A 15,792-nucleotide genomic window follows, 5' to 3' on the forward strand; every position below is an offset into this window, starting at 1 on the left:
TGAAAGTGACCTCCAGACTGCCCTACTAACAAACACTGCTGAGCTGAAAGTGACCTCCAGACTGCCCTACTAACAAACACTGCTGAGCTGAAAGTGACCTCCAGACTGCCCTACTAACAAACTCCACTGAGCTGAAAGTGACCTCCAGACTGCCCTACTAACAGGCTCCACTGAGCTGAAAGTGACCTCCAGACTGCCCTACTAACAAACTCCACTGAGCTGAAAGTGACCTCCAGACTGCCCTACTAACAGACTCCACTGAGCTGAAAGTGACCTCCAGACTGCCCTACTAACAACCACTGCTGAGCTGAAAGTGACCTCCAGACTGCCCTACTAACAAACTCCTCTGAGCTGAAAGTGACCTCCAGACTGCCCTACTAACAAACACTGCTGAGCTGAAAGTGACCTCCAGACTGCCCTACTAACAAACTCCACTGAGCTGAAAGTGACCTCCAGACTGCCCTACTAACAGACTGCACTGAGCTGAAAGTGACCTCCAGACTGCCCTACTAACAAACACTGCTGAGCTGAAAGTGACCTCCAGACTGCCCTACTAACAAACTCCTCTGAGCTGAAAGTGACCTCCAGACTGCCCTACTAACAAACACTGCTGAGCTGAAAGTGACCTCCAGACTGCCCTACTAACAAACACTGCTGAGCTGAAAGTGACCTCCAGACTGCCCTACTAACAAACTCCACTGAGCTGAAAGTGACCTCCAGACTGCCCTACTAACAAACTCCACTGAGCTGAAAGTGACCTCCAGACTGCCCTACTAACAACCACTGCTGAGCTGAAAGTGACCTCCAGACTGCCCTACTAACAAACACTGCTGAGCTGAAAGTGACCTCCAGACTGCCCTACTAACAACCACTGCTGAGCTGAAAGTGACCTCCAGACTGCCCTACTAACAAACACTGCTGAGCTGAAAGTGACCTCCAGACAGCCCTACTAACAAACTCCACTGAGCTGAAAGTGACCTCCAGACTGCCCTACTAACAGAAGCTCCTCTGAGCTGAAAGTGACCTCCAGACTGCCCTACTAACAGAAGCTCCTCTGAGCTGAAAGTGACCTCCAGACTGCCCTACTAACAGAAGCTCCTCTGAGCTGAAAGTGACCTCCAGACTGCCCTACTAACAAACTCCACTGAGCTGAAAGTGACCTCCAGACTGCCCTACTAACAGAAGCTCCAGTGAGCTGAAAGTGACCTCCAGACTGCCCTACTAACAAACTCCACTGAGCTGAAAGTGACCACCAGACTGCCCTACTAACAGAAGCTCCACTGAGCTGAAAGTGACCTCCAGACTGCCCTACTAACAGAAACTCCACTGAGCTGAAAGTGACCTCCAGACTGCCCTACTAACAGAAGCTCCACTGAGCTGAAAGTTACTTCCATCCCTGTTGTACTGGTTCCTCTATTCTGCCCCACAGCATCAGTACTGTCAGTGTTAATATTAAGTGTCCCAAATAAAACCCTATTCCCTATATAGTGCACTACTTTTAACCAGAGCCCTATGGGTACAGTACCAGGCAGCTGTAATGTCATCCTTCAGTCTGATGACAGAGTGATTCAGGTCATAAAGAGGAAATGAATGACATGTTTGTTTTTCTCATGGACTGTCACCGTTAATCAGAGATCATTAACCTACCTGTAATAAAAGACTCTTTCTGAAACATTGTGTTGGGGCTCTTTTTAAGGGAGACTGAGAGCTAATATAAAGTGGCTGGCTGCTGGTGCTATCAATGTCTTTTAATTGGCTGCTGGTGCTATCAATGTATTTTAATTGGCTGCTGGTGCTATCAATGTCTTTTAATTGGCTGCTGGTGCTGTCAATGTCTTTTAATTGGCTGCTGGTGCTATCAATGTCTTTTAATTGGCTGCTGGTGCTATCAATGTCTTTTAATTGGCTGCTGGTGCTATCAATGTCTTTTAATTGGCTGCTGGTGCTATCAATGTCTTTTAATTGGCTGCTGGTGCTATCAATGTCTTTTAATTGGCTGCTGGTGCTATCAATGTCTTTTAATTGGCTGCTGGTGCTATCAATGTCTTTTAATTGGCTGCTGGTGCTATCAATGTCTTTTAATTGGCTGCTGGTGCTATCAATGTCTTTTAATTGGCTGCTGGTGCTATCAATGTCTTTTAATTGGCTGCTGGTGCTATCAATGTCTTTTAATTGGCTGCTGGTGCTATCAATGTCTTTTAATTGGCTGCTGGTGCTATCAATGTCTTTTAATTGGCTGCTGGTGCTATCAATGTCTTTTAATTGGCTGCTGGTGCTATCAATGTCTTTTAATTGGCTGCTGGTGCTATCAATGTCTTTTAATTGGCTGCTGGTGCTATCAATGTCTTTTAATTGGCTGCTGGTGCTATCAATGTCTTTTAATTGGCTGCTGGTGCTATCAATGTCTTTTAATTGGCTGCTGGTGCTATCAATGTCTTTTAATTGGCTGCTGGTGCTATCAATGTCTTTTAATTGGCTGCTGGTGCTATCAATGTCTTTTAATTGGCTGCTGGTGCTATCAATGTCTTTTAATTGGCTGCTGGTGCTATCAATGTCTTTTAATTGGCTGCTGGTGCTATCAATGTCTTTTAATTGGCTGCTGGTGCTATCAATGTCTTTTAATTGGCTGCTGGTGCTATCAATGTCTTTTAATTGGCTGCTGGTGCTATCAATGTCTTTTAATTGGCTGCTGGTGCTATCAATGTCTTTTAATTGGCTGCTGGTGCTATCAATGTCTTTTAATTGGCTGCTGGTGCTATCAATGTCTTTTAATTGGCTGCTGGTGCTATCAATGTCTTTTAATTGGCTGCTGGTGCTATCAATGTCTTTTTAATTGGATGCCTCATAGAGCTCCATAAATATATTGACTAAGCAAGTGTCTCCACAGTCCATCGATGGGTTTCTTACCTCCTCCTGGGGCAGAGCAGATGCAGTTTCCCCGGGCTTCGTCTCCGTGTGGAACCCAGCAGCTACCAGGACAGCAGTGCTCAGGTAACATTACCTCTCAGCAACACCAAGGTCGTGGGTTCAATTCCCCCCGGGATCACACACATACTAAAATAGATACCGTTCGTTTTGAAAGACCCTTAAGTATGAGATTTAGAACCATTGAAATGGTTTTCCTGCCTTGTGTCCATCCGAGGATGGAAACGTTCCTTTGACAATGAAACTGTGATTTTGACGTTGTTGTTGTAACTGTGTGTAGGTGTGCTCCCCGGTCCTCACAGTGGTGGGATGGTGATGATGCAGCTGACCCTGCCCCCTAACCACCAGCCCAGAGCCCACTCCCCTCCACAGTGGAAACACAACAGATACTACAGTCTGGATCACACACGCAGCCAGAGGTCCTCAGAACAACTAAACAACTCACAGGTAACTACTCAAAACAACTAGACCACTCGCAGGTAACTACTCAGAACAACTAGGTAACTAACAGGTAACTACTCAGAACAACTAGACCACTCGCAGGTAACTACTCAGAACAACTAGGTAACTAACAGGTAACTACTCAGAACAACTAGACCACTCGCAGGTAACTACTCAGAACAACTAGACCACTCGCAGGTAACTACTCAGAACAACTAGACCACTCGCAGGTAACTACTCAGAACAACTAGACCACTCGCAGGTAACTACTCAGAACAACTAGACCACTCGCAGGTAACTACTTAGAACAACTAGGTAACTAACAGGTAACTACTCAGAACAACTAGACAACTAACAGGTAACTACTCAGAACAACTAGACCACTCGCAGGTAACTACTCAGAACAACTAGACAACTAACAGGTAACTACTCAGAACAACTAGACCACTCGCAGGTAACTACTGAGCTGCTGATAATTAGACATAACCAGTCAGGAGTCTTTGTAATATTCTGCATGTTGGGGAGAGGGCAGGATCAGCCTGGGGGGGAGGGGGCAGGATCAGCCTGGGGGGGAGGGGGCAGGATCAGCCTGGGGGAGAGAGGGCAGGATCAGCCTGGGGGAGAGGGGGCAGGATCAGCCTGGGGGAGAGGGGGCAGGATCAGCCTGGGGGAGAGGGGGCAGGATCAGCCTGGGGGAGAGGGGGCAGGATCAGCCTGGGGGAGAGGGGGCAGGATCAGCCTGGGGGAGAGGGGGCAGGATCAGCATGAGGGAGAGGGGGCAGGATGACTGATCTACACCTCTTGCATCCCCAAAAACTGCTCATTGTGTTATCAAGATAAGCGACTCCGAGCATCTTGCTCAGGCCCGTCTCTTCAAACTAGGGATACACTTTCCCTCCGATGGACTATATATATATATATATATAAGGGTTTCTATGTCCCCTCTGTCCCCCACCTCCCTGTCCCTCCTTTTTTGCCTCTGTCCTATAGAACAGTCCCCAGCTGGGTGGCCCCAGCACGCCTCCAGCCCAGCCCCAAGCCCCAACCCACCAACTCACCTCCATAAAGAACCTCCGCTCGGCCGGCCTCACCCCCATCCCCATAATGACCCAGTTCCCCAGACCCTTCGGCCCAGGGCAGGCAGTGGACGGCAGATACCCATTGCTGGGTCAACCCCTCCAGTACAACCCTGCCATCAGGCCTCCGCTGATCCATGGCACACACCACATGATCCCCAACCACCACCACGTGAGTCCTCAGAACACACACACACACACACCACATGATCCCCAACCACCACCACGTGAGTCCTCAGAACACACACACACACCACATGATCCCCAACCACCACCACGTGAGTCCTCAGAACACACACACACACCACATGATCCCCAACCACCACCACGTGAGTCCTCAGAACACACACACACACACACCACATGATCCCCAACCACCAAGTGAGTCCTCAGAACACACACACACACACACCACATGATCCCCAACCACCAAGTGAGTCCTCAGAACACACACACACACACTTAACAAAGGAGCTTGTTTCATACGACAAAATTTACCAAATCTGTGATATGAAAATGTAAGATTAAAATATGAAAAAAGTAGCCAAAATCTCAGTCCAGTCAACATGTCTGCCTCCTTTTCCCTCAGGGCCCAATGGGAATCCGGCATCATGGGGGGCGAGGGAGGAGACCACCACCTAGGAAGTCCTTATCATCAGATCTTAGTGTAGGTGACCCAGGTAATAGAGAGGAGAGACCATGACCCAGGGACGGGCGAGGAGAGACCTTAGTTGTTGATCTTAAGGAGGGAGAGAGCCTACCTGTTCATGGTTGTTTGATCAATAGGACCGTGATGTTCCCGATTGGTAAGAGGACTGTGAGTCTGGTTCTGGACAAGACATACATGTTCTTATTGGGGTTTATTTGCTGCAGTGTCTATTAATTGTCCAAACGCACGGCCACTTTTCCCACTATATATTGTTCTAGAATTTTAACAAGTGCCTAACTCAATGTCAGTTCCCAAACATTCTATGAAAGTATGAAAATGACCATATCTAAGTGCTCGAACATATAATGGACCTATATATTTTTAAATAATATCGTCTTTGAGAACTAATAATAACCTAATTAAAAGCTAGACGAGGATCATTTTTTAAAATGATGCATTCAGGAGTTTTGTCATGGCTTGAGGCCCCCATGTTTTTCCATTTTGTTTGTCATTCAGATAGCAGAAGCCTTGGCAAAATGTGTTGAATTGCAGGAAATTAGCTTTTAAACAACATTTTGTCCCTCAGGCCAATAGGACAGCCTCAAATGGAAGTTGGTGACCGCACCGTTGGCCAAGCCCATAGCCACACCCACCACCTAAGCCCCGTTTTGATCCAGAAAAACCCTGAATGTGCGATTAGATTATGTAACCATGTTTAGTCCCGTTTGTTTATTTTGGAGTATAAATTATAATGGTCTGTGAATGGATTCCTGTTGATCATCACACTTGAGTCTTAGAACAAGATTTTTCTAATATAATATTTATAAACAACCTAGTTTTTAAAAAAAAATACAAAAAATACAGTACCTGTCAAAAGTGTTGGACACACCTACTCATTCAAGGGTTTTTCTTTATTTTTACTATTTTCTATATTGTAGAATAATAAAGACATCAACTGAAATAACACATGGAATCATGTTGTAACCAAAAAAAGTGTTTAAACAAATCAATATATATTTTAGATTCTTCTAAGTAGCCACCCTTTGCCTTGATGACCGCTTTGCAGACTCTTGGCATTCTCTCAACCAGCTACATGAGGAAAGCTTTTCCAACAGTCTAGAAGGAGTTCCCACATATGCTGAGCACTTGTTGGCTGCTTTTCCTTCACTCTGCGGTCCGACTCATCCCACACCATCTCAATTGGGTTGAGGTTGGGTGATTGTGGAGGCCTCATCACTCTCCTTCTTGGTCAAATAGCCCTTTACACAGCCTGGAGGTGTGTTGGATCATTGTCCTGTAGGAAAAACAGATTGTAGTCCCACTAAGCACAAACCCAGATGGGATGGCGTATCGCTGCAGAATGCTGTCGTAGCCATAATGGTTAAGTGTACATTGAATTCTAAATCAATCACAGACAGTGTCACTAGCAAAGCACCATCACACTACCTTCTTCATGGTGGCAACCACACATGTGGAGATCATCCGTTCACCTACTCTACGTCTCAAAAACCAATAATCTCCAGTTTGGATAATGTTCATAGCTCATGTTTCTTGGACCAAGCAAGTATGTTCTTTATTGGCTGACCTTCATGTCTTAAAGTAATGATGGACTGTTGTTGCTCTTTGCTTATTTGAGCTGTTCTTGCCATAACATGAACTTTGGTATTTTACCAAATAGGGCTATCTTCTGTATACCACCCCTACCATGTCACAACGAAACTGATTGGCTCTAACGCATTAAGAAGGAAAGAAATTCCACAAATTAACTTTCAAAAAGGCACACCTGTTAATTGAAATGCATTCCAGCTCATGAAGCTGGTTGAGAGAATGCCAAGAGTGTGCAAAGCTGTCATCAAGGCAAAGGGTGGCTACTTTGAAGAATCTCAAATATAACATGTATTTTGATTTGTTTAACACTTTCTTTGGTAACTACAAGATTCTATATGTGTTTCATAGTTTTGATGTCTTCACTATTATTCTACAATGTAGAAAATAGTAGAAAATAAAGAAAAACCCTTGAATGAGGAGGTGTGTAAACTTTTGACTGGTACTGAATGTGCTCATTATAAACCACTTGCTGTGCACTGAAGGACCATACAGGAGTGTATTTGTTCATGTAAGAAGAAGAATTTATAGACTAGGCAGAATTCACACCTGGCTAAATAAATGAACTGGTGTATCTAGGTGTTGGGGAATATAATTATTCTCTCACATACTGGATTGGATTCCACACAGCAAGATTTTATTTTAGGAGGAAAAATGATCCGTATTGAAATCACTCTAGTAGTGTTTATTGGTCCACAATTACTCCCCAAAAACAGCTAAACTAACTGTCATCCCTGTTGCCACTAGAGATGAACAGCTTCCGTTGGTCTTCATGCAGGAAGTGGTAAAAGATCATGTTGTCAATAACTGACCTGCTGAATCAATCAATTCTCTCTCTGTGCAGTGAACGGTGGAGTCCTGGAGGTGCTGGAGCTACCAGAGGGCATCAGTCGTACGGAGGCAGACTCTCTCCTGGGGGAACTGTACAGAGGAGGGGCCATGATCAAGTGGTTGTCTGAGACCCAACAGCACCAACACCAGTCTGGTGAAACCCTGCTGAAGCACTGTGGGGCTGGGGGGGACGGTAACAACGGTGACACAAACACTGACACTACTTCCTGTTCCAAACCCCCCAGTAGTAACCATAACGACCTGGCGTCCACCTACACCATCCTGGCTGTGTTTCCCTCCAGGTACGCAGCTCAGAATGCCTTGCTCAGACACAGTGGCCCTGCCGGCCCTGGGCCCCTTCTTACCACCACGTTCAAACTCAGAACTAGCAAGAGACACTCTGATGAGTTTCACAACCAGGAGAGGACCACCTCTCAATAGCAGGGTGGGGTGCTGTAGCCAGCCAACCAGGAGAGGACCACCTCTCAATAGCAGGGTGGGGGGCTGTAGCCAGCCAACCTGGAGAGGACCACCTCTCAATAGCAGGGTGGGGTGCTGTAGCCAGCCAACCTGGAGAGGACCACCTCTCAATAGCAGGGTGGGGTGCTGTAGCCAGCCAACCTGGAGAGGACTTGCTCTCAAAAGCAGGGTGGGGTGCTGTGGCCAGCCAACCAGGAGAGGACCACCTCTCAATAGCAGGGTGGGGTGATATGTTACTAGGGCCCCTGAGAGGTTGTTCTAGGGGCTCCCACGGCCTGCTATGAGGGGCTGCCGGTCACGGGCCCTCGCCATGGCCCCTCCACCCCACCACCACCTCCACTGCTGCTATCGGCCAACCAATCAGACACCCCTCTTCTGCAAGCATCACTCACTAGTCTCCACTCCCCACCGGACTGACTGACACTCAGACTGATGGAGTATCACTCGGTTGGCATTATCTAACAGCTTCTTCACTTGAGTTGTAGAGGCTTTCTGGGAATGTGTTAATGCCTTTGGGAACGTTCTCTACTTTTTGAGATGAAAATGTGTAAAAAAGGATCGGACAACACACCAATGTTGAAACACAAAGACACAGACAGAAAAACAGGAAGTTCCAAAAGTGTCATATTTTATTTGCAGACAGAACGTGGTAAAGGAAGCAGCATGTTTTATTTAGTTTAGTTTTATGTTTGTTAAAAGCTGCAGTCAGAACACCCAAAGCAGGGTTGTACTCATTCATTACAAGAGGATAATATACCAAGTGTCTCTCATTGGACAAGAGTGTGTCTCTTTGGGCCGGATTCTGATTTTGAGATCTGCAACGGATAACTCCAGATTTCAGTTTAAAATGTCCCGTTGATTTACACGAAAGCCTGAGTTGTGCCGGCGTATAATATCAAGTTAGGATTCGGCCCGTAGAGTCAGTCTCCCGTTAGCCAGTTGGTGTGCTGCTACAACAGAAGATGAGTCTTCTAGAACAAGGTTGTGTCCCAAACGGCACCCTATTTCCCTATATAGTGCACTACTTAGGTCCCATAGGGCTGTGGTCTTATGAGCCCTATGGGACCTGGTCTAAAGTAGTGCACTATCTAGCGAATAGGGTTCCATTTGGAACATAGCCCAACAGAATGGTGCCTTCTAACTGGGCTCGGGTGCCACTATCCATCCCTCTCCCCAACACCCCTAAAGACAAGACACCCCATCCAATTCCATTTGTATAAACTCTGACCCACTGATTTCTTTCACAATGAATCATCACTGATATGGTAGCTAAATTATTCTCACTTTTCTACACAGTAAATGGTATCTTTGCACTGGCACAAGGGAGAAATGTTTGTTTTGATAGTGGTTTATCGTTTTTAAGGAAAAGAGGAGAAGAACCTTGGTGCATCTCATTGATGGTTTATTCTATTTGAGCTATTCTAAAATGAATGTCCTTCTCACCAACCTCCTCCAACCCTCTCTGTTCAGTCCACCCATTCCCTGCTTATGTGTCAAATGGCATTCCCTATGGGCCCTGGTCAAAAGTAGTGCACTATATAGGGTGGCCAGGCCAAATTCCTTTCATGTTTAGTTCGTTTTACCGTTCGTATCCTATCAGAAGGGTCACTGGAAAAGTGTGCATTATTCACAACACAACCCCCATCACACCCAAACAAGTGTCTATTTAAGATGGTTGTTGGTGGTGGATTCAGGAGAGATGTCCAGTCTGCTGGTGCAAGATGTTTTTATTTCTGTTTGAAACCAATAAATGTTTACACCAAAACCATGTGCTTTGTCATTCCAACAACGCTCCTGCCGTTTGACAAAATATGAGATTCTTTCTGCTTGCTTCATTACCACCATACAGGTAACTGCCAACATAGTGTCTTCATAGGGTGTTGGCCCACCATGAGCCAGAACTGTTTCAATGCACCTCGGCATAGATTATACAAGTGTCGAACTCTGTCAGAGGGATGCAACACCATTATTCCAACATTTGGTGTTTTGTTGATGGTTGAAAATGCTGTTTCATTCACTTCTCCAGAATCTCCCATAAGTGTTCAATTTGGTCGCTATCTGGTGACAGACTGCCATGGCATATGGTTTAGATCGTTTTTCATGCTCATCAAACCTTTCCGTGACCACTTGTGCATGGGGACATTGTCATCCTAAGGAGGCATAGCCATGGTTACCAAAATAATGACCTGCCCAGCATTTTTTATACACTTTAGCATGATGGGATGTTAATTAAACCACACCTGTGTGGAAGCACCAGCTTTCAATATACTTTGTATCCCTCATTTACTTAAGTGTTTTCATTATTTTGGCAGTTACCTGTATAATTTATCATATTAGCTACAGTAATCGTGTTCTTGTATAAACATTGAATTTAACATGGTTTGTTCTCCATATATCATCATCCAACGTAACATATAAAAGCTCCAGAGAAACGCTACCTTCAATATTGTGGTTGTCATCCTACAAGGAGAATGTGATATATTTTTGTTTCTTGTACCGATAGTATGAACCGAATTTCAAGATTGGATCGACAGTGCCCACTGGTGGACTTGTTGTTATTGCTTTTTCACTACCCCAGATGCTCAACTCGGTGGAAAATCTGTCTTTCTCCAGTAGGTGGCGTATGTTCATTGTTTTGCGCATCAAGCAAACTATAATTTGTATGGAGATGTGCGTTTACACATGTTGACCATACTTGCTACAAAGTTACAGAACGCTAAACCAACAACTACACAAACTGAAATTGGATACATTGTAAACGCAGGTTCAACGAGAAAAAAAACTTGGCTGGCTAAGAGACATTTTTTTGGAGCATCTGATGACCTAACGTGGTGAGTGATGAACATGAACTTCTCTGGTCGCTGTACTGTTCTGTCAAATCGTCCCACATGTTTCTAGTATGACCAGCGGTTTTCAGTAACAAGTATTTATGTATTTATTCAGTTGACATATTGGCAGGTTTGATAGCTTCTAGCGTAGTGTTTTTATATGCAATGCGATCTCCTCGTAACAGTCAGTGTTCACGAGTGTCCTGACGAGAAGGAAAACGTTTATAACTATGTCAGGCAAAGTCGGGCATCATCAGCTCATTGTTATGGATGTATCTTAATGAGTTGAACAGCTAACAAGTTACTTTGCTGTTATTCTGTCTGCAGACTAGGTCGTGATTGTGTTCGTCGTAGCTGGCTGGCAAACAAGAGATAGTAACGTTATGGCAACGGAGCATAAGGACGAACGACTGGGTCGCGTCTCTAGCAAACAACATATGAGAAAGTATGAATTCGCTTATATAAATGAAAATATAAACGATTATTTTTTTCTACCGGTAAATATGTGCTTAGTATTGTTTTCTTTGAAAACTGTGGTATAAGCGGGATAAACAGCTTAAACAAACGCAACGGAATAAACATTCTTGGTGCGGAGGTGGTGACTGTGTGTAGCCGTAGTTGTCTCGGAGGCGTTTACGTATCCACCAATCCACAGAACGGATAGGCGGGAGCTAGACAGCCGGCGGTGGCGCGTTGGGCGGAGAGACCTGTAATTATCTTGTTATGCAGCGATCAAAACAACTGGGAACTGGGACTTCAGTGAGTTTTAAACAAGATCACTGACCTCATGATTTGACCTGGTATTTTTAGAGATCCCAGTTGTTTTGAACTCGGCATCAGTATGTCTATAATTATTGAGTAGACGCAGGTCTAGCATCCGCGTATCCACCTGAAATCCATAAAGCAGAAATGCTAAACTGACCTTAGATCAGGCATTCTACTCCGATTCACACATCGAAACGGAAACAAGGTAATTTGCTTTTGGTTTTCATATTGTCAATGGCAGTCGACATATACTACATCTCGCTCTGAGTTGAAATTAGTGTTGTTTAAACTGAAACGGGTAAGTTCTACTTCATGCATGATAGATCCAGTTTTCTACTAAGTTATGGCATGATTTAGGGTGCGTTCGTAAATTCACTCTGGCTATCTACTCCGATTTCAGAGCACTCTCATCTGAGTGCCAGAACGAACGGTCAACACCGGTTAAATATGACCGTGTCCGTCAACGTCAAAACAAAACATGTTTTGCCAGCAGCACAGTTAGTTACAGTCACCAATGCTCTAGATAACATGACAACCGCCTAACCAGCTCTGCTAAATTGAGTAAAATGGTCAGAGTGAGGCGTTCCCTAATTCTTGTCTGGACGTAGCTAGCAAGCTAGCTAACTTTAGCCAGTTAGCTTGGGTGCGTGACTGCCGTTGTGTGGTCATAACGCTCGGATCAACCCCACTCCTGACCAGAGCGTCCAGTGTGGCTCTAAATGCGCATAGAGCGAAACGCTTTGAATTTACGAACGCCCAGAGGCCACTCAGACACTCCAGAGTGAATTTATGAACACCCAGAGGCCAATCAGACACTCCAGAGTGAATTTATGAACACCCAGAGGCCAATCAGACACTCCAGAGTGAATTTATGAACACCTAGAAGCCAATCAGACACTCCAGAGTGAATTTATGAACACCTAGAGGACATAGTCATAGATAGGCTAAACCTCCACATGACCATGGTTTATTTGCATACCATTCATTCTAGGTGATGAACCTCTCAGAGGAGAACAGGACGGTCGTGGTCTCTGGTGTACCAGACACACTGTCCAGCAGCCGCATGGCAGACAAACTGGTTATTCACTTCCAGAGCTCCAGAAGCCACGGAGGAGATGTAGAAAACATCAAGTACCCGACCAGCTTCAAGGGGGTGGCTTTTGTTACATTTGAAAACACCAGAGGTAACAGAAATACTGTAACAAAAGTGTTCTTAGCTGGGATGTAGTTTTGTTACATATATGCCTATAGATCATAACAAAAAAATGTTATTGTAACAGATGCTGAAATGGTAATCAGAAAGAAGCAGATAATGTGTGACAAGGAGTTCCCTCAAGACTACCCTATCACTGTCTTCAAATTCACCCAAGACGTGAGTACAGTCAAGCAATCAGATCAATCAACAGTAAATCAATACAGTAAATGTTTCTATTCCAGCATGGAAGGAACAGTAGCACACAGTCCAGTACACATACTGACTGATCCTATATTCATCATGTCATAGGTGTTGTTCTACGTGAACGCTAAAGTGGACCTGTCAATCTTCGGTGACGAGGAACAGCAGGAGACCGTGATCCAAAGCTTGCAGTCTGCTCACAGATCAGTGAGGATCTGCCTTCTACCCAGCCAGGAGGGTAACGCTTCAGTGGAGGGACCCTTCTCTGCCATCAGGGACCTGAGAGAGGACCTGCTCCAGCAGGCCACTGCCAGCAGCAGTCACCCAGGGGAGAAGCACGGGGCTCCATCGAGCTCTGGTTACTCCCTGACCTCAGTGGCAGCAGGGAATGGGGTATCCCAGGTCAGCATCAGTCACCCAGGGGAGAAGCACAGGGCTCCATCGAGCTCTGGTTACTCCCTGACCTCAGTGGCAGCAGGGAATGGCGTATCCCAGGTCAGCAGCAGTCATGCCTGGGAAAAGCACAGAGCTCCATCTCCATCAAGCCATGATCATTCCCTGAGCTCTGTGGTAGCAGAGAGTAGGTCTTCCAGGGTCAGATCTGGGGATGGTGCTGAGGTGGACTTCCGGGTCAGCCGTTACACCTGGGAGAAGAAGAACAGGGCAGCTCCATCAAGCGCTGATCAATCTCTGTCAAGTTCTGTGGCAGGAGGGAGTGGGGCTTCTACAATAAATCAATCCTTGGAAAAGCACTGCAGTGCAGCTCCAAGCGCTGATCAATCTCTGAGCTCCATGGCATCAGGGAGTGGGGAATCCAAGGTCATCAGCAGCAGTCACACATTAGAGAAGTACATCGCTCCATCAAGCTCTGATCAATCTCTGAGCTCCATGGCATCAGGGAGTGGGGAATCCAAGGTCCTCAGCAGCAGTCACACATTAGAGAAGTACATCACTCCATCAAGCTCTGATTCTCTGAGCTCCATGGCATCAGGGAGTGGGGAATCCAAGGTCCTCGGCAGCAGTCACACATTAGAGAAGTACATCGCTCCATCAAGCTCTGATCAATCTCTGAGCTCCATGGCACCAGGGAGTGGGGAATCCAAGGTCATCAGCAGCAGTCACACATTAGAGAAGTACATCGCTCCATCAAGCTCTGATCAATCTCTAAGCTCCATGGCATCAGGGAGTGGGGAATCCAAGGTCCTCAGCAGCAGTCACACATTAGAGAAGTACATCACTCCATCAAGCTCTGATCAATCTCTGAGCTCCATGGCACCAGGGAGTGGGGAATCCAAGGTCCTCAGCAGCAGTCACACATTAGAGAAGTACATCGCTCTGTCAAGCTCTGATCAATCTCTGAGCTCCATGGCATCAGGGAGTGGGGAATCCAAGGTCCTCAGCAGCAGTCACACATTAGAGAAGTACATCGCTCCATCAAGCTCTGATTCTCTGAGCTCCATGGCATCAGGGAGTGGGGAATCCAAGGTCCTCAGCAGCAGTCACACATTAGAGAAGTACATCACTCCATCAAGCCATGATCAATCTCTGTCAAGCCCAGTGGCAGCAGGAACTTCCAAGGTCAGCTCAGGTGGTGATGTTGACATGGAAGAGGAGTCCACGTGGGTGGACACAAACATATTTCTTTACATTAAGAGATTTTCTAAAGACCAGTTTGACCAATGTTTTAGGAACCACGGTGTGTCAGCTGTGTTCGGTGACAATGACGTGGCCGACCTGACTCTGATATCGCTGAGAGGGCGCCGCGACAGCAAGGGTCTCTCTGAAGTCCAACTGACCATATCAGAGCTGACTGATTTGGTCGCTGTGTGGCAGTCAACCCTGAGAATCCACACGATAGACTACAGAAGGCAGGACCTGCGTGAGAGACAGAGGCTGCTGCAGATCTGTGCCGAGGCGAGCACCCTTTATGAAGACGTTCTGTACGTGCAGAAGGAGCTCGGTGTCCGGGTCATCGGTCCCTCTGTTTCCAGTCATCTCTTTACTGAGTGGGTGAAGGATCGAATGGATCAACCGGATAAAGAGGACTTCTTGTAGTGGTGGTCAGAATGTGGATCATTTTACTGTTCTGCAATAGCAGCTAGTGCACGAAGAGCTTTTTTTGCGCGGTATATATTGATAGCACTGTGAGATGTTTTCAAGAGATTTCTGTGACAACTAAATAGAATTGAGTTTGTGTTATTTGCTGTGTCTCAACAAGGATGCTGTTTTGTGTCAAGCTAGCCATGAGGGCATAACTAGTTATAATAGACTAGAAACTACATGTTAATGAGTCAACACTAGAGGTTGCTGTTGTACCGAATATACACAATTTGTTCCATTAAATAAATTATTTCTGTGTCCTGACTGTCGATCCACCTGTGTATTTATTTGGGGCTGTAAGCCGCCACCTCAGCTGAGATCATGCATGGGACAAATGAACTGTGTCATCAAGGCCAATATCTCCTGTCCCAACCATGATTGACTAAGTACAGTACCAGTCAAAAGTTTGGACATGCCTTTTTTCTACATTGTAGAGTAATAGTGAAGACATCAAAACTATGAAATAACACATATGGAATAATGTAGTAACCAAAAAAGTGTTAAACAAATCAAAATATATTTTATATTTGCGTTTCTTCAAAGTACCCACCCGCCAGGTCGCTGTTGTAAATGAGAACTTGTTCTCAAATAGTCTACCTGGTTAAATAAAGGTGAAATAAAACTTTTTTTTTTAAAAATGTTTATTACCTTGACGACAGCTTTGCACATTCTTGGCATTCTCTCAACCAGCTTCAT

General features: G+C 45.5%; 2 protein-coding genes across 7 annotated transcripts in view; both read left to right on the forward strand.

Annotated features, from left to right (window-relative positions):
- The window catches only part of LOC110496979 (R3H domain-containing protein 1), a 30,758-nt gene extending 20,986 nt beyond the window's left edge, over positions 1-9,772 (forward strand). For 5 of the 6 annotated variants that reach the window (XM_036982320.1, XM_036982322.1, XM_036982321.1 and 2 more), the window contains 5 exons: positions 2,888-2,991; positions 3,206-3,372; positions 4,357-4,614; positions 5,032-5,122; positions 7,541-9,772. In XM_036982320.1, the coding sequence (XP_036838215.1) occupies positions 2,888-2,991; positions 3,206-3,372; positions 4,357-4,614; positions 5,032-5,122; positions 7,541-7,968 (1,048 nt within the window). In that variant the 3' untranslated portion in view covers positions 7,969-9,772. The remainder of the gene's footprint in view (positions 1-2,887; positions 2,992-3,205; positions 3,373-4,356; positions 4,615-5,031; positions 5,123-7,540) is intronic. The other variant, XM_036982324.1, reaches the window with a different exon arrangement.
- A 2,060-nt stretch (positions 9,773-11,832) lies between these two features.
- Positions 11,833-15,361, forward strand: LOC118965230 (mucin-5AC-like). Its single transcript, XM_036982328.1, has 4 exons — positions 11,833-11,898; positions 12,592-12,784; positions 12,881-12,972; positions 13,105-15,361. The coding sequence occupies exons 2-4, from the start codon at positions 12,595-12,597 to the stop codon at positions 15,049-15,051; spliced, it is 2,229 nt and encodes a 742-aa protein (XP_036838223.1). The 5' UTR covers positions 11,833-11,898; positions 12,592-12,594; the 3' UTR covers positions 15,052-15,361.
- The last annotated feature ends 431 nt before the right edge of the window (positions 15,362-15,792 follow it).

This window comes from Oncorhynchus mykiss, chromosome 7 (assembly GCF_013265735.2).
Source record: "Oncorhynchus mykiss isolate Arlee chromosome 7, USDA_OmykA_1.1, whole genome shotgun sequence".
In the NCBI taxonomy this organism is placed as follows: domain Eukaryota; kingdom Metazoa; phylum Chordata; class Actinopteri; order Salmoniformes; family Salmonidae; genus Oncorhynchus; species Oncorhynchus mykiss.

What these genes read in the sequence shown, in the direction of transcription:
- LOC118965230 (XM_036982328.1), top strand. Translation starts at nt 12,595, where the DNA reads ATGAACCTCTCAGAGGAGAACAGGACGGTCGTGGTCTCTGGTGTACCA. An exon ending in TACATTTGAAAACACCAGAG is followed by an intron (nt 12,785 to 12,880) that starts GTAACAGAAATA and finishes TTATTGTAACAG; the next exon opens with ATGCTGAAATGGTAATCAGA. An exon ending in TCTTCAAATTCACCCAAGAC is followed by an intron (nt 12,973 to 13,104) that starts GTGAGTACAGTC and finishes ATCATGTCATAG; the next exon opens with GTGTTGTTCTACGTGAACGC.